The following is a 26,054-nucleotide window of genomic DNA, read 5'->3' as shown; positions in this document are numbered from 1 at the left end:
AGAGAAGGAGTCAGAGAAAGTGAGACATAGAGAGAAGGATAGAAACAGAAAGAGAGTCATAGTCATTCTATGACAGTCTCCCAGTGGAGATAGTGTGTGTTGGATGACCCTATTTCTATCATGGATCATCACTAAAGGATGTGACTGCAGGAACATATTTAACAACTTGTCAGATGGCTATTTATATCAACGTTCTAATCCAGGTTGTTTAGAGGGAAAGGGAGGGTGTCATTCTGTCTTCCTGTCTCTGGAGCTAACAGAGGGCAAAGGTTAGCTCCCACATTTTAGTGACCCTGAAAAATAGCACAGGTGATTTTCAAATTTTATATAAGTGCTATTTTTGTTCATTTTGGCTCTTTGTCGGTACCTTTTAAAGGAACTCAGGGTTGTTCCAGAGCCTCTAAAGCTCATATCACCACCCTCTATATCTTGTTGATGTTCTCTTTGTTTGGTAAGCGTGATTTTAACAGCAACACGGACAGATTTATGAACATGCTGCACTGCTGAGTAAGCATTCAGGGGAATAAGGGATGGGTGGAAGAGAGGAACAAATCTATTCGACGACAACATGGAGGAAGCTGTGGTCTTCTGTGATGTGGCTCAGAGTGAAACTGAGTGGTTTTCTTTGTGACTAAAATGTTGTATTTTCCTTTTCAAAAATGAGCAGCATAACAGATGACACAGCACATAACAACAGTAAAAAAAAATTATATATATATATATATATGTTGTATTGTCACAAACAGTACACTGGATAGGTGCAGTGAAAGGTGTTTTACAGGGTCAACCGTAGTAGTAGTGTGCCCTGGAGCAAATTAGGGTTAAGTGCCTTGCTCAAGGGCACATTGAAGCCCAAAACGTAATGTTATCTCCAGGTCCATGTTCCGTTATAAAACAACATCTGTGTATAGATAGATCTGTATAGCTTTCCTTAACTGCGTACTGCTCTCTTCTCTCTGCAGTATTACTGGCTGTTCGTCCTGTCCAGGGGCCTGGTGGGGATAGGTGAATCCAGCTACTCTTCCATCTCTCCTACCATCATTGGAGACCTCTTCACCAATAACAGCCGAACCATGATGCTCTCTGTCTTCTACCTGGCTATCCCCCTGGGAAGGTAAGTGGTCCCTTAGAACAACCCCCCCCCCCCCCCCCCCCCCCCCCCCCTCCTTTTCCTCCTTGTTTGAATTCCAATGCATGCTGAATATCAATAGCTGAGCTCTCTCAGAGACAGACAGTCAGCTTGCAGACATTTAGGAGAAAGGAATCGAGGAGAGGAGAGGAGAGGAAGGCATGGCGAATAGAATTTGACTGAAAGTTTATCAGTGAAATCATCCTTGCTCTCTAAAGGTCAGCAGACGTTCCCATCTAGCCAGTCTGCCTCTTTGTGTCTGCCCTCTACCCACCCACCCAGACAGACACAAAACCCACCCAGGCAAACGAGGGAAGAAATAGAAGAGATTGAACTAAATAAAGAAGATTCTAAAAGAGCTGAGAGACGTTCTCAGAGGGGAAGGGATGGAGGAGGGATGAGGGAGTCTTTCTTTAGATAGTAAGGGGTATTAAGCACAAAGCTCTGGCCTTTTCAGTTAATTCAGTTGGAAAAAGGAGGAAGAAAACCAACAAAGAGTTCAAAAAATGTGGTCCTGGTCGGTGGAAGGATGGATGGATGCGGTGCGGAGCAGAGCGGCACTCAGGGTTTAGGCTTATTAACTGTGGAGAGTCCCCACAGTGCACTGCTTCAGAGCCTCTGCTGGGGATGCGGCTGAATGATGCGGCAGCACACTGTTTTGTTCCCATCTCACACAGAAGCAGCCACAGTCAGACACACAGAGAGACGCTATGTGAATGAGAAACACACTGCAGTCGCACAGAGCCAGGCCATTGCTAGGCTATCTCTGGCTGCAGTCCTTTCAATCATTTTACTTTAGTTCATCTGAAGTGTTACCTACTTCGCCTCATTAGTTCATATGATGTGTCAATCGTGTCAATGAACCTGCATTTTAAGATAGAGAAGATGTAGCTAACATAATACAACTAATATATCATGTTCGGGTTGTTCTGCATCAACATATCATAGGAAAAGTTCCCAATTGCTAAACTTGCTCTGCCATTGAAGTGCTTGAAAGAGAAAGCAGCAAATGCCAGCAACACTATCAGCCTTTATTATGGGAATTCCAATATGACATTACATGCAGTCAACTAATAGTATCGATGGCAGATTGAATGCAGTTGGAGAGACAGACAGGAAAGAACATAAATGTTTCCTCTGAGGAGTTCTGGTATGCTGAGCCTTTAGATGTCGCTCGGCAACAGAAACAATAGGAGGTGAAAGAGTTGGGCCTCAGTAAAGAGCCAACAAACAGCACTCTCCCCCTGATTGTTTATCTTTACCAGGGTTGTTGTGACCGTTTCCAGGAAGTGACCTCAGGGTTCACAGGAAATGGGTTCCCCCCCCTCAGTAAAATCCCTCAAATTAACCCCAATAGCCTAATCTATAAACTTGGCCTATGAAGAGTATACGGCTGTATCCCAAATGGCACCCTATTCCCTATATAGTGCACTACTTTTGACCAGAGCATAGGGTGCCATTTGTGACAAAGCCTGGGTATCCTACCCTACCTCCCCAGGGCTAGAGGGGTGACAGTATTTTTCATGCCTGTATGAGTTTTAGTGGCAGTCACTCAGTTGAAATATCATTTACAGCCTGAGCTTGTTTCACTGTTATTTCTGGAGCACTAATCAGTTTAGCACAACAATGTAGACTGTTTCCCCCCCTAGTCCCCATCCTGTCCCTCTGTGTGCACCTATGTTTGCGTGAGCCTGCACTCCCTCCAGACAGAGAGGCTCATTGAAACTCTCATAACCTTTTGAAAGCCTAATATGCTGATAAGAACCCCATTGTAAGGCCCTGTTGGCTGCTCCAGACCATCCATCAATCTATCCCTCCTAATGCTCTTAATGGTCAACACCCAGCCTCCTGTCCGGCCCACGGTCCTGTGGTACACTACAGACAGACAGGCTAGCTCGGCTGGCCCAAGGAGCTCTGGGAACACAGGAAGTAGGAAGTGTGCGTGACATGGAATGTTGGGTCGGGGGGAAACGCCCAACTCAAGGAGGCTGATACAGTAGAAAGATGGCGGATGCCCAATACTGGTTTTATGGGACCAACGGGGTACCAACATGTCCAGACCAGTGTAAACTTAGACTTCCCACACTTCCAATAAGACAGCAATAGGTGGACCACTGTTCAAACATATTTGATATTGATATCAGATATTGACAACAAGGGGACATCCTTCTTTCATCAGTAACTCATCATCCTTAGCCCTAAATTGACTTTTTTTCAAAGCTGGAGAAATGGGGACAAAATGGCCTAACATGGACATCTGAAGAGGTCATCCACTTCAGCTAATCAGGATCCTATTGGCTGTTTTACCAGATCAAATCAAATCAAATGTTATTTGTCACATGCGCCGAATACAACAGGTGTAGACCTTACAGTGAAATGCTTACTTACAAGCCGTTAACCAACAATGCAGTTTTAAGAAAAATTAAAATAACAAATAATTAAAGAGCAGCAGTAAAATAACAGTAGGGAGGCTATATACAGAGGGTACCGGTACAGCGTCAATGTACGGGGGCACAGGTTAGTCGAGGTAATTGAGGTAATATGTACATGTAAGTAGAGTTAAAGTGACTATGCATAGATAATAAACAGAGAGTAGCAGATAGGATCCTATTGGCTGTTTTACCAGATAATCTCCCCATCTAACAGCCCTGACTGGCCCTCATTGATTATCTTCCCTCTCTAAACCCTCTGGGCTCTATTTTATCAAACCTAACGCAATGGTAAGCACTGACAGAAACGCTATTGGTGTGACAGAAATATGTTTGCTATTTTCACAGCCGTTATTATGAGCGCAATAGCTGGCGGTGGCGAAAGGGCTGGGTTTTGATGAATAAGCAAGTTGTAGGTGTGATGAAGGCTTGGCCACTCACTGCCCAATCAAGGCGTTCCATGGCTTAATACTGCATGCGTTTGTCTGAAGTTCTGTAGGTTATTGACAGTCTTTGCGTTGCCATCAACTCCAATTCAGCTCGGGGTACTGAATATTCTTGTCCTAGTCCATTGTGGATTGATACTACAGTTTATTAAATAGCATAGGCTACAGTAACAAGTGATAGCAACAGTAAAAAAAAACATCCGGTGTTTGCTCAGTATGTTTGGAGTGTTGACAGTCAACATTGTTGTAATTGGCTTCAATGGCTTTAGGCCTGTACTCATGGCATTCTCAACAAACAAACAAATACTAGGCTCCTGTAAATGGTATTGTATGTGTGAGGCACGTTCTCAATAAGCAAGATCTAACCTAGGCTTACCGTTGATATGGCGTTATAGGACTGACAAATTTGAATAGCCGATGTTTGGAGCAGCACGTCTTTGTTAACCAGACAAGAGGCACTCTTTGGAAATGGGGATACCCCAATGGAGTATGCACTGCAGGTAGGCCTATGTGAATTGTGAATAATGCAAAAAGCATGTCGGCAAAAGCCTCAAGAGTATACCATTTAGAAACCTTTTATGGATAGGCTAGTTGGCTAATGCATAGCCAAGATAAGAAGGAGACCAGACACATTGCTGTTGAACCAGTGTTCATTATAGTAGGATAAGGGTAGCATACTAAGGACTTTTTTAACAAAGGAAACAGAAAACAAGCAATTGTTACAGGAAAAAAACTTAAATGTTTCTACTGTAAATGCAAGTGTAACTTGATTATGTAACTTGTGGTCCTCTGTAGCTCAATTGATAGAGCATGGCGCTTGTAACGCCAGGGTAGTGGGTTCGATCCTCGGGACCACCCATACATAAAAATGTATGCGCACATGACTGTAAATCGTTTTGGATTAAAGCGTCTGCTAAACGGCATATTATTATTAATATTATTATTATCTCATCTCTCGTTCCATGATAGGCATATGGCCTACAATATAATAACAGGAACTGGCTAAAATAATGTACAGCCTACGTAGATAAGAAGGGGATGTCTGCTCACTGTTTTGCTGCTGCCAAACTTGATCTTTTAAGATTAAGATTTATTTCAAAGCGGTTTTACAAGCCAAACCCTTTATGGATAGTCTTGACTACTTGGCAAATGCATTGGGCAGGATAAAAACAAACAGCAGTTGAGAGGAGGGGAGGCTATGCTTGATTTTTAATTAAATGAAACGAACATACGTTTTTTATACGAGGTTTACGGGCACAAAAAGCATATCTCTCTTGTTTGACATCGGATAGGCTGCGCTTCCGTTTCCATGCGATAACCATCCGCGTGACCACTAAGACCAGCTTTCGGGTGGTCATAAATATCCCAACCAGTGCACACTGAAATTGGCACGTTGGCGCACGTTTTTAAGGACACACCTCAGATATTTGTCACCCCTCCCACCTCAGCGCAAGCAAGCTCCTATAAAACAGGTAAATTACCAATCCTGGCGCTTCAAAAGCGTTCTTTTGACAATTTGCTGGCTTAACGCCAGCCGAAAATTGAGCCCTCTGTCCTTGGAATACGGTGATGTTATCTGCTACTGAAGGGATTAGTTTGTCGTGCGTGCATGCTTTTGAAGGGTTTAGCTCGGAATAGATGGGGTTTGATGTAATCTGATCTAGGGTCAATTCCTTCAGAACATGTGGTTATGGTTAATATTCTACTGTGGAACAGATAGAATAGGCTAAACAGGCCCAGTCTGATCAAATCAATGAAGTAAATACATTATTCAGGTGGGGTCACACATTCCTCGGGTGGGATGCTGACTAATGGAAGATAAATTCAGTCAGACAACTTTACTTAACTGTCATCGTATTGACATGTACTGTATGTTAAAGAAGCACGCCCTTCTTTGAAAAACACACCTAGGATAATAACCGATGCAGAAAGCAGACTGGACTCTGATAGCGTTGACAAATAGAGGGACATCCGTGTGACTGAGTGAATAATAGCATGTAGTTAGTATTGTCTGTCTGTCTGTCTGTGTGTTGTGTAGTAATGACTTCAGAGACACAAGGCATCATGAGAAATTGGATGCTTGATATCCAGACAGAATTTTTAAGACACAACCATCTGGGCTCTGGAACAGTCATTCCTTAACCGCACGCATGTACACACTCACACACTCACACAGACAGTGACAGATTGACAGACAAGCAGCTACTGTAGCTTTTATCAGTGGAAGCATCATATCCCGTCCACACCAAGGACCCAAACCCAACCCAACACAGACTCATTAAACCTCTTATCAGAGAATAAGCATGATATACAGAGGCTGAGAGTGAAACAAACGATAACAGAGCTTTAGGTCACTCAGTGACGGTATCCAACAGTCTGACTCTGATTCATCAGTTCTGAATGTATTCATACACCAATAATAATTGTTCCTTTCCACACAGTATGTGTGAGTGTGTTTCACGTGGAGGACAAATACAGACATCCTGATGACTCAGAACTGAGGACAGACAGCCGTCCTGACAGAGGTGTTACAGAGGGACCATAGACAGTTCAGACAGACCAGCAGAGTACAACTCTCTACACAGATGGGTTGCCTCCCGCAATGTACCAATGTCCCGAGTGGCGCAGCGGTCTAAGGCACTGCATCTCAGTGCTTGAAGCGTCAGTACAGACCCCCTGGTTCGATTCCAGGCTGTATCACAACCGGCCGTGATTGGGAGTCCCATAGGGTGGCGCACAATTGGCCCAGTGTCGTCCGGGTTTGGCCGGTGTAGGTGTTAAGAATGTGTTCTTAACTGACTTGCCTAGTTAAATAAAGGTAAAATAAAATAGAAAATAAACACGTTTGTTCGTAAACAACGTCAGTTTGGCGTAGAGGAAAAGGCGGAGTTGGGACATCTGGCTTTCCTACGTCTGCCTACATCACTGCCTTATCCGCTTGTTGATCTAGCAAAAACATCCCCCGGACATTCTAATCCCCGCCTACCCAAACTTGTGATTTGTTGAGGGAGTTGTCTGTCTGGAGAGGACCCTCCCCATAAAAAATGTTTTTCTCCTTTTTCAAAGTTACCAAGAGTGTCCGTCATTAATCCCAGACGTAGTCACTGCTGTTGCCTAGGTCTGGGTTTTCGAGACTACTTCCCCACTGCTGAGGGACATTAGATGTCTCGGAGAGAGAGACAGAGTCAGACAGAGAAAGAGAGTCAGATAGAGACAGTCAGACTGGAGACAGTCATACACACTGTAAAAAAATTCTGTTGATTCAACGTACTATTGCAAGGCAAAAAGCTACAATTGGATTGCGAGTTTGCTCAACAAAAATGTTGTGTTGTGCAAACTAACACTCCTATTGCAGCTGGTTGCCCTACATTGAATCAACACATATATATATATATATATATATATATATATATATATATATATATATATATATACAGAAAGACAGTCAGACACTTCCCCACTCAGACAGTCATCATCCCAACATGTGGGCTTGTTAATAATTTACCACCGGCAAGTCAACAGACAGCAGCCCAAACAGATAACAATGTCAGGAAAAGTAAGGAAGAAGTGTATCAGGAAGAGTACGTTGTATGAAATTTCACCATTGGGATTAATCAAGTATCTTTAAATGTGTGTGTGTGCTGTGCTCCTTCTGAAACTCATTCAAAATCAAAAATCAAAATATAACGAGCGGCAAAGTAGTCAACAGACATTCCCATTTTATATATATATATATATATATATATATATTGGACGTTATTTTTGGCCATGCAGGTTCTGTGAAAAGTTTGGACTCAATAGGCCTATGTGCGATGCCCATTGAATGAAAGGTGTCAGTGACTGTATGAAGTCTGTTTAGGAACTTCAAGTTATTACAATAACTTATAGTTTTTCCTTTATCATTAAAAAAAATTTGCATCTTCAACTTTCATCTGTTTGACGTAAATGTCAAATCGCGGGAATTCCGGACCGCTTGTAGCCTAAGCTATTTGCCTGTTCGTTTGTTTACCGTTCACGTGAGGAAGTCACTAACAGGCCATATCAAGGTGATGGTAGGATAATCTTATTATAACGTTTGGTCAATGTCCAATTTCCATGACTCGAACATGTAGTTCATTTTTTAAATGCGAATGCAATGTGTGTAGACAAATATTTCCATGTTGAAGCCAATAAAAAAAGAAAACTACATTGGCTACATGTTTGTTATAACTAGGTCTATTGTAGGGTTAGTGTATAGTATTTAATAAACTATATTCCATGGATAGAACAAACATCCATGCCTCCTGCTGAAGAGCCTTTAAGCCTACCACACAGTGCATTCCTATTTGAAGCGTCTCTCTCTCTCTCTCTCTCTCTCTCTCTCTCTCTCTCTCTCTCTCTCTCTCTCTCTCTCTCTCTCTCTCTCTCTCTCTCTCTCTCTCTCTCTCTCTCTCTGTCTCTGTGTGTCTCTCTCGGTCTCTCTCTCTCTCTCTGTGTGTCTGGCCATCCAACTGGGGGATACCTGCTCTGCTATCAAGTGCAAGGGCTATCTATCTATCTGTCTACCTTAGTGGGTCATTCTGGAGTAAATCGTGAATTCCTATGACTCTACTCAGCCGTGTTGTTAGAGACCATGATCAAAAATCAAAAAGGTCAGCTGAATGCTATAGTGTAGGTCGAGGTTGGTTTTATTGGATTGTTCTCCTTCTTTATCCAGGCAGCAATGTCTAACCAATCGTCCCCTTCTCCTCTTGTTTCCTCCAGCGGGCTGGGCTACATCCTGGGCTCCAGTGCAAAGGAGGCTGCAGGGGACTGGCACTGGGCATTAAGGGTAAGACCATCATCATCACCTCATCCTTACATGTCCTCCCCCGACACACACTCGATGGGGGGTTGCAGTATGGGGCGGACGGTGGGCAGTCCCCATCATCATGACATCATCCCTCATCATCCTCATTATCATCATCATCTTCAGCACCGTCATGTCCTCTCCTGACACACACACTTCTGGGATGGGGCAGGAGTGAGGGGGTTTACTAGTGACATCAGTGACAGAGAAGGGGGGCTTAAGGAAATGCGCATGCACACGTGCACGTACTGTATACACACCCACTCACACACACACACACACACACACACACACACATCATGCCTCTGTTTATCTGCCTTGGCCACCTTGGTTACTTCTGATAAGGCATCGCTTGACTTAATGAAACCCTGAATGAATGAGTGAAAGATGACGAACAACACTGACACTAGAAAATGAGAGGGTTGATTTTTATGGTAGTTCAATGTTGTGTCACAAATGGCAACCTATTGCCTATTTAGTGCACTACTTTTGATCAGGTTCCATAGGGTTTGGGTCAAAAGTAGTGCACTTAATGGGGAAAAGGGTGCCATTTGGGACAAAACCCCAAAGCTGATAGAAGCTCCTGACCCTGATCTCAGTGGCTGAAAACACGTTAATGTTCCATTACCCTCTGGGTCCCTGGGGTCCTTCCTACCAGTGACATATCAAATCCCACTCTAATGAAATAACAGAGTCTCAGTGTCTGTCTCTCTAACCTGGCCACAGTCTCTTTCTCAGTGGTCTCTTTGTAGGGATGAGGTACAAGGAGGAGGTGCATTAGAGGAGGTGCAGGGTGAGGTTTGGCCTGCCACAAAGAGACATTTGTTTAAAGTATTTGGCCCACCGAATACCCTATGGAACTCCAATAATAGCAAACTGAATAGTATTAAATCAAAAGCTCATTTTAGCAACTTGATGTAATTAATCTGACCAAATTAGTTGGAATTAGCTGGAATTATGTACCTTAATGAGCCATTTCATAAAGAGGAAATGATTTTCCCGCTTGGCATACATATGCATATTATGCATATTCATGGACAGGCACATATGCCTGTATTTAACCAGGGAAGATAAATATCTGTTGTCATGTTGCTTCGTTATTGCTACATCACCACCATTGAAACACTAGGTGCTCTGTTAAGGCGGTGCTAGTGTCAAACTCATGCTCTTTAGCAATTTCGACTTGTAAAAGCCAGCACTCTGCTTTTTTCCTGGCGCCAGGGTTGGCAATTGACCTGTCTTATATCAGCTCACTTGCGCTGAGGAGGAAGGTGGGAAATATTTGAGGCGTGTCCTTAAAAACGTACGCCAATGTGCCAATTTCAAGCAGCGCTACTGGTGATATTTAAAACTCACCCAAAGCTGGTCTTAGCGGTAACGCAATTGGTTATGGTGTACATTTTTCGAACAGCTCTTACACAAAATGGGCATTATCATCATGTTCACATTTTCACACTATTATCCTAACCTCATAGTGTGGAAAAGTATATAAAACACAGGAAAATCTAAAATCTAAATATAACGAGCGGCAAAGTAGTCAACAGACATTCCCATTTTTATATATATATATTGGACGTTATTTTTGGCCATGCAGGTTCTGTGAAAAGTTTGGTCTCAATAGGCCTATGTGCGATGCCCATTGAATGAAAGGTGTCAGTGACTGTATGAAGTCTGTTTAGGAACTTCAAGTTATTACAATAACTTATTGTTTTTCCTTTATCATAAAAAAAAAATTGCATCTTCAACTTTCATCTGTTGGACGTAAATGTCAAATCGCGGGAATTCCGGACCGCTTGTAGCCTAAGCTATTTGCCTGTTCGTTTGTTTACCGTTCACGTGAGGAAGTCACTAACAGGCCATATCAAGGTGATGGTAGGATAATCTTATTATAACGTTTGGGCAATGTCCAATTGTCCATGACTCGAACATGCAGTTCATTTTTGAAATGCGAATGCAATGTGTGTAGACGAATATTTCCATGTTGAAGCCAATAAAAAAAGAAAACTACATTGGCTACATGTTTGTTATAACTAGGTCTATTGTAGGGTTAGTGTATAGTATTTAATAAACTATATTCCATGGATAGAACAAACATCCATGCCTCCTGCTGAAGAGCCTTTAAGCCTACCACACAGTGCAATGGAACGAGAAATGCAATTTATGATATCATGCTTCTGACCCTATCCAATTTAGAAATGTTGTTGTTGGTTTAAAAAAACGGATTGATTTGTTTTTCGTTTAATTTGATTTAAAACCAAACTCATTAAAAAGATTCACCGTCCATGGGTTTATGGTAAGAACATATATATGGCTTGAATGCAATGCAATTTCGTCTGCTTTTTCTGGAGAACTGCAAATATGAGCTGTAAGACGGTTACATAATGTTTATAAAACATTACATCTGTGAGCAGTAGAACGGTGAGTGGCCATTTCCCCTTTCTCTTCATATTGGATCTTTATCCCAGCTCCTGTGAACAGTTTGGATGTGCATAAAACCTTCCATAGTCTAAGTTGCTGGGTCTGTATTATACGCCCACAGGGAGCAATTCTAGTGCCTGGAACTATATGTAGACATATATTTAGTCTATTTAAAACAAGTTGTTGTTTAGTTTTTATTAGAATTTGATTCAAATTATACACTATCTTTTTAGGCCTTATCAATAGCCTAGTGAATTGAATCTTCCTACGTTTGGCGTGTCCATGTCCAGACTGCAATTTATGGTAGGCCTAGCCCATGTATCAGAGGGATTGCTACAGCCTGCATTGCATTCAGAAAGTATTCAGACCCCTTGACTTTTTCCACATTTTGTTACGTTACAGCCTTATTCTAAAATTGATGAAATTGTTTTTCTTCCTCATCAATCTACACACAATACCCCAGGTTTTTAGAAACGTTTGCAAATGTATTAAAACAATTAAACTGAAATATCACAAGGATTCAGACCCTTTACTAGTACTTTGTTGAAGCACCTTTGGCAGCGATTACAGCCTCGAGGCTTCTTGGGTATGATGCTACAAGCTTGGCACACCTGTATTTGGGGAGTTTCTCCCATTCTTCTCTGCAGATCCTCTCATGCTCTGTCAGTTTTGATGGGGAGCGTCGCTGCACAGTTATTTTCAGGTCTCTCTAGAGATGTTCGATCAGGTTCCCCATATCATGATGCTGCCACCACCATGCTTCACCATAGGGATGGTGCCAGGTTTCCTCCTGACGTGACGCTTTGCGAATTCGGCCAAAGAGTTCAATCTTGGTTTCATCAGACCAGAGAATCTTGTTTCTCATGGTCTGAGATTCCTTTAGGTGCCTTTTGGCAAACTCCAAGCGGGCTGTCATGTGCCTTTTTACTGAGGAGTGGCTTCCGTCTGGCCACTCTACCATAAAAGCCTGATTGGTGGAGTGCTGCAGAAATGGTTTTCCTTCTGGAAGGTTATCCCATCTCCACAGAGGAACTCTGGTGCTCTGTCAGAGTGACCATCAGGTTCTTGGTCACCTCCCTGACCAAGGCCCTTCTCCCCTGATTGCTCAGTTTGGCCAGACGGCAAGCTCTAGGAAGAGTCTTGGTGGTGCCAAACTTCTTCCATTTTCCTGAGGACCGTCAATGCTGCAGACATTTTTTGGTACCCTTCCCCAGATCTGTGCCGCGACACAATCCTGTCTCTGAGCTCTACGGACAATTCCTCGACCTCATGTCTTGGTCTTTGCTCTGACATGCACTCTCAAGTGTGGGACCTTATATAGACAGATGTGTGCCTTTCCAAATCATGTCCAATCAATTGAATTTACCACAGGTGGACTCCAATCAAGTTGTAGAAACATCTCAAGGATGATCAATGGAAACAGGATGCACCTGAGCTTAATTTCGAGTCTAATAGCAAAGGGTCTGAATACTTATGTAAATAAGGTATTTCTGTTTTTTATTTTTTATAGATTTGCAAAATAAATGTACAATCCTGTTTTCGCTTTGTCATTATGGGGTATTGTGTGTAGATTGATGAGGGAAAAAATTAATTTAATCAATTTCAGAATAAGGCTGTAACGTAACTTTCCGAATGCACCATATGTTTAACAATGTATTTCCAAATTGAAGCAATGCAATTGGCACAATGTGGACTGCAAACATAAAATATTTAGCAAATATGGGGCAGGCTATTTAACGAACTCGACTATAATCTATAGCTTGCGGACCCCTGTTCTCTCCTGGAGTGAAAGGTATAATTTTTTCTTCATTTGTACTGTCTTTTTCTAGCTAGGGCCATCTACTTTCTTGACTTTTCCTACTAGCAATGACTTTGCTGATAACTTCTTTATTGAGGAAGAATAGACTTACTATGACTGTAATATGTGGTTGTCTCACCTAACTATCTTAAGATTAATTCACTAGCTGTAAGTCGCTATGGATAAGAGCATCTGCTAAATGACTAAAATGAACATGTAAAAATGCTATAATGTACTAACATTTGAATTGGAATTAATGACAACGCAATACATAAAAGACCGTAAATACACAACTTGAAGCAACCACATATTTAGCCATGGAGCACGTTTTGATTGGCCAGTGAGGGGCCAAGCCTCGACAACCACAACGTGTTTATTCATCTAAACCTAGCCCTTTCATGCCACCACCAGCTACTGCGCCCATAATTCCGTTTCTGAAAATAGCTAAAATATTTCTGACACCCCCCCAAACCTATAATACTACCGCCAACGCTAAGGTTTACCATTGTGTTAGGTTTGTTAGAGCCCTAGAACTCCTCTTCCCATAATTGTATTGCTACCTCAATTGAAACACTTTAGGACTCTTACCATAAAACTTTAACAGTCAGATAGCACAGTTAACAGCTCCTACAACAGCCCATTCCAGTAGTCATGGAGGAGGCCTCTGCTCCGAGTCTGTCCAGTTGAAGTACTTACGTGACAGCTCCTCCTCTCATTAACATTTATAGTTGGCCTGCCATTGAAAACAATCATCAAGGACTGAATGTTATATGGAAACTTTAAGGAGGGCATTTACCATCCCTTCCAGAACAGCAACATATAAAGCATTGTTAGACATGACATCTCTATTGACTTGGGTAAACGGGAAATCCATTTGTCCCGTTGTTTTGAGGGAGTAGGAACATGTCTGGAAAACAAATTGTCATGGGGAAGGAGGGACGGGAGGATTGTTCCAGTCGAAGTTGTCATGCTGACCCTTCAATAAAACAATCCCACAATCCCCCAGGAGAGTGGGAGAGAGAGAGAGAGTAGAAAAGAGGAGAGGAACGATTGATTAATCACCGCCAGTCCGCCATTGCTCGGACAGAGAAAAACAACAAACACATGAAAAGCCTTTCTTACCAGCAGCCATATCCTGCTTTGAGGAAAAAACACTTTGCACCGCTTTCCGCTTGTTTTCCACTCCCCGGAGCTGCTCAGGACTGGCCGCCTTCCTGGAGGGAGGGATGGATGGATGGAGGGAGTGAAGGAGGGGAGGGGGGTATAGAGAAGGTAGAGAAGTAGCAGGGAGGGAGAGATGGATACCGGTGTTGCTCGATAGTTAACCCCCTTACCTTCACATACTGGACAGAAAAGGGGTGTACAGTCGTGGTCAAAAGTGTTGAGAATGACACAAGTATTGGTCTTCACAAAGTTTGCTGCTTCAGTGTTTTTATATATTTTTGTCAGATGTTGCTATGGTATGCTGAAGTATAATTACAAGCATTCCATAAGTGTCAAAGGCTTTTATTGACAATTACATTAAGTTTATGCAAAGAGTCAATATTTGCAGTGTTGACCCTTCTTTTTCAAGACCTATGCAATCCGCCCTGGCATGCTGTCAATTAACTTCTGGGCCACATCCTGACTGATGGCAGCCCATTCTTGCATAATCAATGCTTGGAGTTTGTCAGAATTTGTGGGTTTTTGTTTGTCCACCCACCTCTTGAGGATTGACCACAAATTCTCAATGGGATTAAGGTCTGGGGAGTTTCCTGGCCATGGACCCAAAATGTCGATGTTTTGTTTCCCGAGCCACTTAGTTATCACTTTTGCCTTATGGCAAGGTGCTCCATCATGCTGGAAAAGGCATTGTTCGTCACCAAACTGTTCTTGGATGGTTGGGAGAAGTTGCTCTCGGAGGATGTGTTGGTACCATTCTTTATTCATGGCTGTGTTCTTAGGCAAAATTGTGAGTGATTCCACTCCCTTGGCTGAGAAGCAACCCCACACATGAATGGTCTCAGGATGCTTTACTGTTGGCATGACACAGGACTGATGGTAGCACTCACCTTGTCTTCTCTGGACAAGCTTTTTTCCAGATGCCCCAAACAATCGGAAAGGGGATTCATCAGAGAAAATGACTTTACCCCAGTCCTCAGCAGTCCAATCCCTGTACCTTTTGCAGAATATCAGTCTGTCCCTGATGTTTTTCCTGGAGAGAAGTGGCTTCCTCGCTGACCTTCTTGACACCAGGCCATCCTCCAAAAGTCTTCGCCTCACTGTGCGTGCAGATGCACTCACACCTGCCTGCTGCCATTCCTGAGCAAGCTCTGCACTGGTGGTGCCCCGATCCCGCAGCTGAATCAACTTTAGGAGACGGTCCTGGCGCTTGCTGGACTTTCTTGGGCGCCCTGAAGCCTTCTTCACAACAATTGAACCTCTCTCCTTGAAGTTCTTGATGATCCGATAAATGGTTGATTTAGGTGCAATCTTACTAGCAGCAATATCCTTGCCTGTGAAACCCTTTTTGTGCAAAGCAATGATGACGGCACGTGTTTCCTTGCAGGTAACCATGGTTAACAGAGGAAGAACAATGATTTCAAGCACCACCCTCCTTTTAAAGCTTCCAGTCTGTTATTCTAACTCAATCAGCATGACAGAGTGATCTCCAGCATTGTCCTCGTCAACACTCTCACCTGTGTTAACGAGAGAATCACTGACATGATGTCAGCTGGTCCTTTTGTGGCAGGGCTGAAATGAGGTGGAAATGTTTTTGGGGGATTAAGTTCATTTTCTTGGCAAAGAGGGACTTTGCAATTAATTGCAATTCATCTGATCACTCTTCATAACATTCGGGAGTATATGCAAATTGCCATCATAAAAACTGAGGCAGCAGACTTTGTGAAAATTAATATTTGTGTCATTCTCAAAACGTGATGTATAGTGAAGGTAAGGACAGTAGTGTAGTGAGATAGAGTTTCTGAATAGTTACCCTCTAACCCTCAAAATGGATGGAAGGAGGGATGGATGGATGGATAGAGAGGATTTAGGAGTAGTGGTGAGTAAGAGATAGCTGTGTTGCTGGACAGCTAACCCTAACCCTCATACACTGGGCCTAACCATCTAAACCCTCACACTCTAGGCAGGAAAAATGGATGAAAGGAGGGAGGAAGATCTCTAACCCTCTAACCCTCCCACACTGGGCAGGAAAGACCTACTAGGACCTGCAACCTAACCCTTGACCTCCTGATTACAGCGAGGTATTCCACTGGCATAGCGTCAGAGTCGGAGGCCAGAGTGACTTACAAGGTCCCGCTTTCATCTCGATGAATGATCACGTAATAAGAAGACACGAATGGGCAAGTGGACTTGTGAAAAACAACCTGTTATTTGAGATTCTGTCTGTCTGTGGTTTTGTACTTTACGGCTTAATGCTTTCCACTGAGGCGCTACAGGACTGGCTGTGGCACTGAGGATGTATCACAGCATTAGATGGAATACTCTCGTGTGACAGAGCAGAGGAAACAGCTTTTATTACTGCGAACGCCTCAGTAGGCAGTGATACAGTCCTCTAAACTGAATTATGAGGTAAGACTGCTGCAGATATTATATATTTGGAGAACATGGAAAAATCCTACAAAAACGTGCTCATGCACTCAAGCTCAGGCACGCAGACATGCACACAGGCAGACACGAACACACACACATACTGCATCAGCCGGCTGGTTATGAATACGGATCCCGTAAAAAAAATACTGTGGTGAATTTAATCTGGCAGACAGAATTGGTTTTGTGTGTATTCTCACCTCTTTCCTGTGGGCAACAAAACCTAATGACAAACAACTCCCACAAACACACACAATCTCTCTCCCTCTATTTCTCTCTCTCTCTGTCTCTCTCTCTCCTTCTTTCTCTCTATTCGTCAATCTAACCACTTTCTCTCTCTCTCTTTTCTTTCTTTCTTTCTTTCTTTCTTTCTTTCTTTCTTTCTTTCTTTCTTTCTTTCTTTCTTTCTTTCTTTCTTTCTTTCTTTCTTTCTTTCTTTCTTTCTTTCTTTCTTTCTTTCTTTCTTTCTTTCTTTCTTTCTTTCTTTCTTTCTTTCTTTCTTTCTTTCTTTCTCTCTCTCTCTCTCTCTCTCTCTCTCTCTCTCTCTCTGCAGTGAGACTTATAAAAGATGATGAAGGAGATAGTAGAGGATTGCCAGAGAGACTAGTAACGGCACATATCACACAAAGAACATCTCTCAGAGAGAAAAAAGACTCCCTTCCCTAAACACACACAGAACACTATCAGACCTAGAGGGCTTGTACATGACACCAAGCATATCGCAAGACACAATGGGACCGCTCTGCAGTCACTCAACATGCACTTATAAAAGGACTTGTTATTTTGACATTGCAAAGTAGGTACCAGACATCCCTCCCAGATTTCCGTACAGAGCTATCCTGTATCTTTGCCTTTATATTTATCTGGTATTCTTGCAGGCACAGTAACTTTAGCCCAATTGTCCATTGGGCAACCTCATAACAGTACTGTTACAGTGACACAGTAAAATGTCTGTAATGTAAAATGTGCCGTATCTTTTCATAAGCCACTGTGTTGTCTCTGTAGGTTTCAGTATGGGATACCTGTCCTCATAAGCTGCTGTGTTCTGTCTATAGGTGTCTCCAGTGCTGGGGATGACAGCAGGGACCCTGATCCTGTTCTTCGTGCCTGAGCCCAAGAGAGGCCATGCTGACCAGCTAGGAGGACGCATCAAACATCGCACCTCCTGGCTCTGTGACATGAAGGCCCTGGCCAAGAAGTAAGATACCTCAGTTAACTTCCATTAATCTGATGTACCTTTACTTATCTATTTGGGTTGGCATGAGAGAGAGAGAGAGAGACAAAGTGAGGGAGACAGCGCAAGAGAGAGAGAAAGAGAGAGAGCGAGAGAGAGAGAGAGAGACAAAGCGAGGGAGACAGCGCAAGAGAGAGAGAAAGAGAGAGAGAGAGAGAGAACGAGAGAGAGAGAGAAAGAGAGAGAGAGAGACAAAGCGAGGGAGACAGCGCAAGAGAGAGAGAGAGAGTGAGGGAGAGAGAGAGCGATAGAGCCATAATAGAATGTCTACAAAGTCTGTGAAGTCAGTGTCACGCTAAATGAGCATGTCATCTAATCTACATTAGATGTGGTGCTGTGCGGTCACTAACCTGAACATGAAGGCCCTGGCCAAAAAGTAAGATACCTCAGTTAACTTCCATTAATCTGATGTACCTTTACTTTTCTATTTGGGTTGGCATGAGAGGGAGAGGGAGAGAGAGGGAGAGAGAGAGAGAGAGGGAGAGAGGGAGAGAGAGAGAGGGAGAGAGGGAGAGAGAGAGAGATTGTATACCGCTATATTAGATAGAAAATATTTGTTTAGGCTTTCCTTTTGTCCTTCAGCATCTGACTGAGATTGCATACTGCAGATAAATAAATAATTAATGGTGTTGTGTGTGTTCCTCCCTTCTAGCCGGAGCTATGTGTTCTCCTCCCTGGCGTCTGCTGCGGTGTCGTTCGCCACGGGGGCATTTGGCATGTGGATCCCTCTCTACCTGTTCAGGGCTCAGGTGGTACAGAAGACAGCAGAGGCCTGCACTAAAGACATCTGCAGCAGCAAGGACAGGTCAGAGTTTACTCTTGAGTTCTCCGTTTTATTAACCTGATCTGAGTCATTTATAACCTCTTGCTGTCCACTAACATTTCACTCTAGTGATATGAAATGTCTTTGCTTCTCTCTCACCTCTCCCCCTGGTCTCTGTGCAGTCTGATCTTTGGTGCGATCACATGTGTTACGGGGCTGTTGGGGGTTGTGATCGGAGCAGCCACCACCCGCCTGTGTCGTCAGAAGACCGAGCGGGCGGACCCCCTGGTGTGTGCCGTCAGCATGCTGGGCTCAGCCATCTTTGTCTGCCTCATCTTCGTCGTGGCCAAGAAGAGCATCATAGGAGCTTATGTGAGTGGTCTAGTTACAAAGCTGTCTTTACTCACAAACATGTATCATACCGTTACGATCTTAGCTTCAAACATGTATCATACCATTACGATCTTCGCTTCAAACATGTATCATACCGTTACGATCTTCGCTTCAAACATGTATCATACCGTTACGATCTTCGCTTCAAACATGTATCATACCATTACGATCTTCGCTTCAAACATGTATCATACCGTTACGATCTTCGCTTCAAACATGTATCATACCGTTACGATCTTCGCTTCAAACATGTATCATACCGTTACGATCTTCGCTTCAAACATGTATCATACCGTTACGATCTTCGCTTCAAACATGTATCATACCGTTACGATCTTCGCTTCAAACATGTATCATACCGTTACGATCTTCGCTTCAAACATGTATCATACCGTTACGATCTTTGCTTCAAACATGTATCATACCGTTACGATCTTTGCTTCAAACATGTATCATACCATTACTGCCTGGGCCTGTATTCATAAAGCGTCTCAGAGTAGAAGTTCTGATCTAGGGAGTTTTTCCTAGCCGCCGTGCTTCTACATCTGCATTGCTTGATGTTTGGGGTTTTAGGCTGGGTTTCTGTATAAGCACTTTGAGACATCTACTGATGTAAAAAGGCCTTTAGAAATACATTTGATTTAATTTGATCCGTTTCGCCTTTTAGATGATAATTAATACGATTATAGGGACAGAGGAGACCTGATGGGTATACTACAAAGTAGGATCAACCAGCTAAAGTGCCTAAATATTCTGAAATAACTTCTTATTTTGTAGAAAGATAAGCTTGAAATGGGCATGGTCTAATTGATTCAACAACCAAAAACACATATCTAAGTTTAGCTTTCATAATAAACCAGAAAATCAATAGTTATTTCTGGTTGTTTATCAAAGTTAGCTGGCTAACTCATTGATCCTGCTTTGTAGTATACCCCTCTGATCCTAGATCAGCACTCCTACTCTGAGACTCTTTGTGAATACAGGGCCAGACATTCCAACGGCACACAAGGTCACATGCCCTGGCTGGAAGACTATGCAAACCAACATGTTTATGGGAATTAGGATATTTTCCATCTTCGTCATTATTATTGCTCAGGTTGTTGAAAGTCAGTTCCTACTCTTTTGTCTCTGATAAGAGCGTAAAATGTGTTCTCTGTGAGTCACAAAAAAAATGCCACAGTGCATTGTTCCTGTCTGGGGCAGCGATTGTTAAAAGCTGCGCTCTTTCCTGCTTTACATGGCAATTAAACAAGCAAACACCCTGTGCATTCCCACCGCAGCACTGCGGGCCCCTGGCCTGTGGGCCCGTTTCCTTTTGACCTGATAGACACAGTATAAACCCCTGGCCTCGACAAAGATGGCTAGCCGGTACCAGATCTGTGTGTACTGTCTTGCCGACTCCTATGGTCATTTGTTACGCATATGAGTTGGCAAGACAGCACAAACAGATCTGGGACTAGGCGAAGAGATGGCTTCTTTCTGAGGACAGCCATCCCAGAGTAGCCTAGACCTTTCATTTACAGACCAGTGTGCCTCTCTGCCTGGCTAGGGGCATCCTGCCCATCTACTGAGCCCTATGTAGGCTCATATGAAGTCAACAGGAGTTGACTTTTACAGGTCAAGAGCAGGTCTGCCCTACATTTTTATGTGGCAGGCCTCCATAGAAAGGTAGCATATTTCAGGGAGATATGAGGACACCTTGGCAGCAGGGCAGCCAGACACAGTAGTAGAGATGTATGATACAGGCTTGGAGTTCAGGGCAGTATTCATGGATGATATCTCCAGACAACTGTACATATTAAATATCCTCTCGTTTTATGGTGGCTGTTACAAATTGTTACTGTGACAACTCTAGTTACATTGCTAAGCACTGACAGATGTGGTGTTGAAGATAGTGACACCACGGTGGTGTGAGGCAGGGCACAGCGGCCATGACTGTCTCGCTGTCTGTTTGGGGTGTGATTTGGAGTCTAGATCCAGACAGCTGTTGTCTCACAGGCAGGCTGGCCGGCTGATCTGAGAAGAGTTCGTTTGAGGTTCTGTTTCCCAGGAGGCTGTGTGTCAGTCACGGTGTCTGAATGGCAGGTTAACAGTCTGCACTACTTCCAGACCGAGAGTGTCTATCTAAACCCTGCTGGGAGTGTGTGTGTGTGTGTGTGTGTGTGTGTGTGTGTGTGTGTGTGTGTGTGTGTGTGTGTGTGTGTGTGTGTGTGTGTGTGTGTGTGTGTGTGTGTGTGTGTGTGTGTGTGTGTGTGTGTGTGTGTGTGGTGTGTGTGTGTGTGTGTGTGTGTGTGTGTGTGTGTGTGTGTGTGTGTGTGTGTGTGTGTGTGTGTGTGTCAGTTGGACATAGATCCTCCAGTCCTCCATTGCCAACCGCGATACATTGGATTCTATCGCAACCAAATCCCTCTGGATCCATTACTAGAAAGCATTTGTTTCGCCACACAGCCTTGCCAGCTGCTCAGGGCTTGCTTTAAGTAGAGATGTCAAGAGACTATGTACACATTCTCCTGAATGTCAAGTCCCTCTATGTTATTCAATATCTGTATTTTAAATGATCGTTACAATGTGAGAGCCAGGGATATGAACTCGATGGTTGTTAATTTGTGGGAACCCTTGTTGAGTTGATCTGTTGTTGTGAGACCAGAACATTTTGTCCACTAAAGGAATATACAGTCGTGGTCAGAAGTTTTGAGAATGACACAAATATTAATTTTCACAAAGTCTGCTGCCTCAGTTTTTATGATGGCAATTTGCATATACTCCAGAATGTTATGAAGAGTGATCAGATGAATTGCAATTAACTGCAAAGTCCCTCTTTGCCATGAAAATGAACTTAATCCCCAAAAAACATTTCTACCTCATTTCAGTCCTGCCACAAAAGGACCAGCTGACATCATGTCAGTGATTCTCTCGTTAGTGATTCTCTCGTTAACACAGGTGACGAAGACAAGGTTGGAGATCACTCTGTCATGCTGATTGAGTTAGAATAACAGACTGGAAGCTTTAAAAGGAGGGTGGTGCATGAAATCCTCTGTTAACCATGGTTACCTGCAAGGAAACACGTGCGTTGCACAAAAAGGGCTTCACAGGCAAGGGTGCAATTTTTTACTTAACCCCAGTTCAATAAGCCCAGAATGAAGCAGTCCATCCCTGTATAATGTGACCACAGCATACTAGCATGTTTCCAGACAGACCACAGCAACTGAAGCATTTTAATTCCCTGTGTTTTCGGACATCCGCAAGACGAGAGAAACCTTTTGACTTTCACTTCTTTCACTCTCATGGGCTGTGTCCTAGTCTGTGCAGGGTGAAACTCAGATCAGACAGTCCTAATGATTGGTATTTAATATCCCTCTTTCTTTCTTTCTTTCTTTCTTTCTTTCTTTCTTTCTTTCTTTCTTTCTTTCTTTCTTTCTTTCTTTCTTTCTTTCTTTCTTTCTTTCTTTCTTTCTTTCTTTCTTTCAGGTCTGTATCTTCATAGGAGAAACGCTGCTCTTTCTGAACTGGGCCATCACGGCGGACATTTTAATGGTACGTACTGAGAAAAAACTATACTTATCGTCTGTAGCTTACCACTGGAAACGTCTAATACTGTACTACTGTAACAAAGGGTGGTTATCTCTTCTGGTGCAATTTGAGTTTCTTATTTTGAGTTATGAAATGAGTGCCTGTAACAGTGACAGGGAGCTTGTATATATCGGATGGGGCTCAGTCATCATAATTATGCCCTTGACCACGCTTGATGCATACACCACTCATGGAAAGACAAAATGCATGGGACAGCTCTTTTTCAGATAGGCCATTTTTTTGTGTGTCTCAGACCTGGGTTCAAATACTTTTAATTGAGCTTGGAACCAATATAATAGTCGCAGAACTGCAAATCTACCCATCTGGAACTCCAGGGAGGCTAAAGTAAACACTAAATGTATTTCAAAAGATATCAAATAGTATTTGAACTCAAGTCCCAAAGAAATGATCTAGGAGGGTAGCTCGGAACTTGCTTGTGTGTGTGAGCCAAATGAAATGGGGCTTCCTGTAAAGTGAAAGCACCAGCCAAACTCATTCATCTGCCGTCAGACTAGACACACTGGTGAGTTAGCTTGCAGAGGGGAGAGGAGAGGAGACAGGAAAGTCAGCCGCAGAGCAGAGGCCCATACGGCACTTACTGTACTACTGTGTTAGACATGCACGCACGCACACACAGAGTTCTAATCTAACTGGAGATGACAAGCCTGGAGGTCTTTGGCTGTGAGGTGGACTGAACTTGCATAATTGAGGACTCCTGAAGTTGTTATTGTTTTAATGTGGACGGACGGACGGATGGATGGATAGCAGTGGAGGCTGCTGAGGGGAGGACTGTTCATAATAATGGCTGGAACGTAGCAAATGGAATGGTATCAAACACATGGAAACCAGGTGTTTGATGTATTTGATACCATTCCACTTATTCCGCTCCAGACATTACCACGAGCCCGTTCTCCCCAATTAAGACACCACCAACCTCTTATGATGGACAGATCCTTCCTTCTACATCCCTAGTCGCCAGCTCCTCCATCGTTTCAACTCACTCTCTATCTCTCTCTGTTATGTGACGATGTGTTATATCTAATGTGATTGAATGTGGAACTTTATGATATTTTTTTAATATGTGATGATGAAACATGTGAAGCAAAAGAAATGTCTGCACAAGAAGCCAGTAAAGTCTCATCTGATCTTTATCATCTCTCTGCAGTATGTTGTCATCCCGACTAGGAGGGCCACAGCGGTTGCCTTCCAGGGCTTCACTTCCCATCTCCTGGGGGATGCTGGAAGCCCATACCTTATAGGCCTGGTAAGAATACTCTACTCTCTCTGTGTGTGTGTGTGTGTGTGTGTATGTGTGTGTGTGTGTGTGTGTATGTGTGTGTGTGTGTATGTGTGTGTGTATGTGTGTGTGTGTGTGTGTGTGCATGCGTGTGTGCATGCATGCATTTATATGTGAGTACTGTGTATGAGAGTCACTTGGGATCCATAGTCTTATAGTGTGAATGAATAGGTTGTTAAATACAATACTCTATATGTATCATAACACATATTCACACTATTCACTCATCACTTGATGCTATTTAGTAGCCTTTGTCTGAGTATGCCATTGCAAGGTTAAGTGAGGTTGGTACCACAACAGCTTTTAACAAACCTCCCATTGGGACTAGTAGTGAACAGAGGTGTGACTTCACTTCGCCAGTCCTCTGCTAATTTCTGCCAACCCACTTTCCAGTAAAGCCAGTTCCCATGGGGACACCATTATGACTAGTAGTCAGGACCAGAGAACATGGCTCTTACTGGCACTCACATTCTCAAGGCCACACACTGCTCTCTTAAGTTGTCCCTCTGGTCTCCTAAATGCCTGGCCTGACACTGCATCCTTGCATAGACAATAGCTTCAGCCCCCACTCCTATACCATCCTGTCAGTGGCTATGACGACACTAGCTCCGGGTGCAGTTTCTGAACGTTTCACCAAGATGAAAGAGGTATAGCAAGCGTCCATGACATTACTATACCGTTCCAGGTCCATTCCAGAAGGGGGAAAAAAAACACATTTCACCCCTAGCTGCCAACTGGCATTCCAGTCATTCCGGAGAGAAAGGATCATAGGAGCACTTTCCAAGTTAAACAGTAACCCCATGGAAGTGGCCCTCTACTCTGCTCTGTGGTCGACCTGGGAGAGAGCCCTTGAGCTGGGAGGTTACACACACTGTGTCCCCACACACTCAATGACCACATGCCTAAATACGCGTTGCAGGGGATAAAGGGTGAGGTGGACTGCCCTGAGAAGCCTATCTGGGTATGAATAACTTCCTTATCTCCTCCCATACTGAATAATTTACACAATATACTATTAGCCAAAGATGTGCTTCTAAAGCTGAAGTTGACCGCATGCCATGAAGTGAGGTGGTTTCACCTGAGTATGGTTGAACAGAGTTCAGTTATCTCCCATACTGAAACTCTTACACACTATTCAAATAGTTATAGTATTGCTCAAAGCTGTTCCTCTAAACCTGCAGTAGTTGTTAATGTTTAATGCATGCTTTGGTTTTAGCAAATGGTTTTAGAGAAAAGGCAGCGCTCTTAAGCTTGTTCTACTTTGTGGTAGTGTTAGATATTTACATTGTTGTTCTACTGCAGTCCCTCAGGCCCTCAGGCTCAGTGTACAGAAAGAGCCAACAGCGAAAGTAACGTTGGTCTTTGATTAGAGAATCAAACTCAGGCCTGGGGATTCACTGGGGATAGGCAGAACAGTGACAGCAGATACGGAAGTTATTTAAGAAAAAAATTAATATATATATATGAAACATGAAACTACTAAGGTAAAAGACTGGGTAACCTCCAAGCGGTGACACACATTTAAATTGAGAAAAACAAAAGATAAAAGTAAACTCTCAGAAACTCAAATCCCAAAGCCTAGATCTGACAGAGACAAAATGGTGTGTTGTTTTTACTTGACAAAAGATTTCTTGATCTAGGTTACGTAATACAGTCACTACTTCCTCTTGTAGTCATGGACATTGCACTGTGTCAACACTGCATTAGTCTCAAGCATTTCTGTCTGTCTGACCTGAGGAACTGTGTGGTTTGAACTGTCTCACAACGCTCTCACATTGGATGGAGAGGATGAGGTAGAGGACCAACCATTGTATTGGCACATTACATTTCTGACAACAAGAAAAAGCTCCAACATGAGGCATTTGCTCGTCGACAAAGATGAGAATGCTACACAATATGTCAGAATATCAGCGCTTCTCTTTCTCCTTTCTCAGAACCTAGCGATTAGCCTTCTAAAAGTCGGTTGTCCTCATTCAACCATTCTCCATCGGGAGTACAATACATTTTGGCCTTAAGTTTAGTTTACAAATCTCTACATATTAAACATTCATTGGTTCTATTTATCAGGGCATGGGTATTGTTTCAAAATGTATTACCTGGGTGGAGGAAATCTCATAAGCTTTTAGCTAACGCTTCCCCTTTAACCTAACTCCTAACCTTA

At 43.1% G+C, this 26,054-nt stretch overlaps 1 protein-coding gene across 1 annotated transcript in view; it reads left to right on the top strand.

Moving 5' to 3' along the window:
• Positions 1 to 568: 568 nt before the first annotated feature.
• Positions 569 to 26,054, top strand: part of spns2 (SPNS lysolipid transporter 2, sphingosine-1-phosphate) — a gene marked incomplete at its 5' end in the record, with an annotated part of 49,928 nt that continues 24,442 nt past the window's right edge. The window contains 8 exon segments of the mRNA XM_084178954.1: positions 569 to 595; positions 963 to 1,114; positions 8,748 to 8,814; positions 17,692 to 17,834; positions 18,523 to 18,675; positions 18,816 to 19,005; positions 22,495 to 22,560; positions 23,762 to 23,860. Coding sequence (XP_084035080.1) covers positions 569 to 595; positions 963 to 1,114; positions 8,748 to 8,814; positions 17,692 to 17,834; positions 18,523 to 18,675; positions 18,816 to 19,005; positions 22,495 to 22,560; positions 23,762 to 23,860 — 897 coding nt within the window.

Source organism: Coregonus lavaretus (assembly GCF_964263955.1).
Source record: "Coregonus lavaretus genome assembly, chromosome: 15".
Lineage (NCBI taxonomy): Eukaryota > Metazoa > Chordata > Actinopteri > Salmoniformes > Salmonidae > Coregonus > Coregonus lavaretus.
This window is presented reverse-complemented; position numbering and strand designations above follow the sequence as displayed.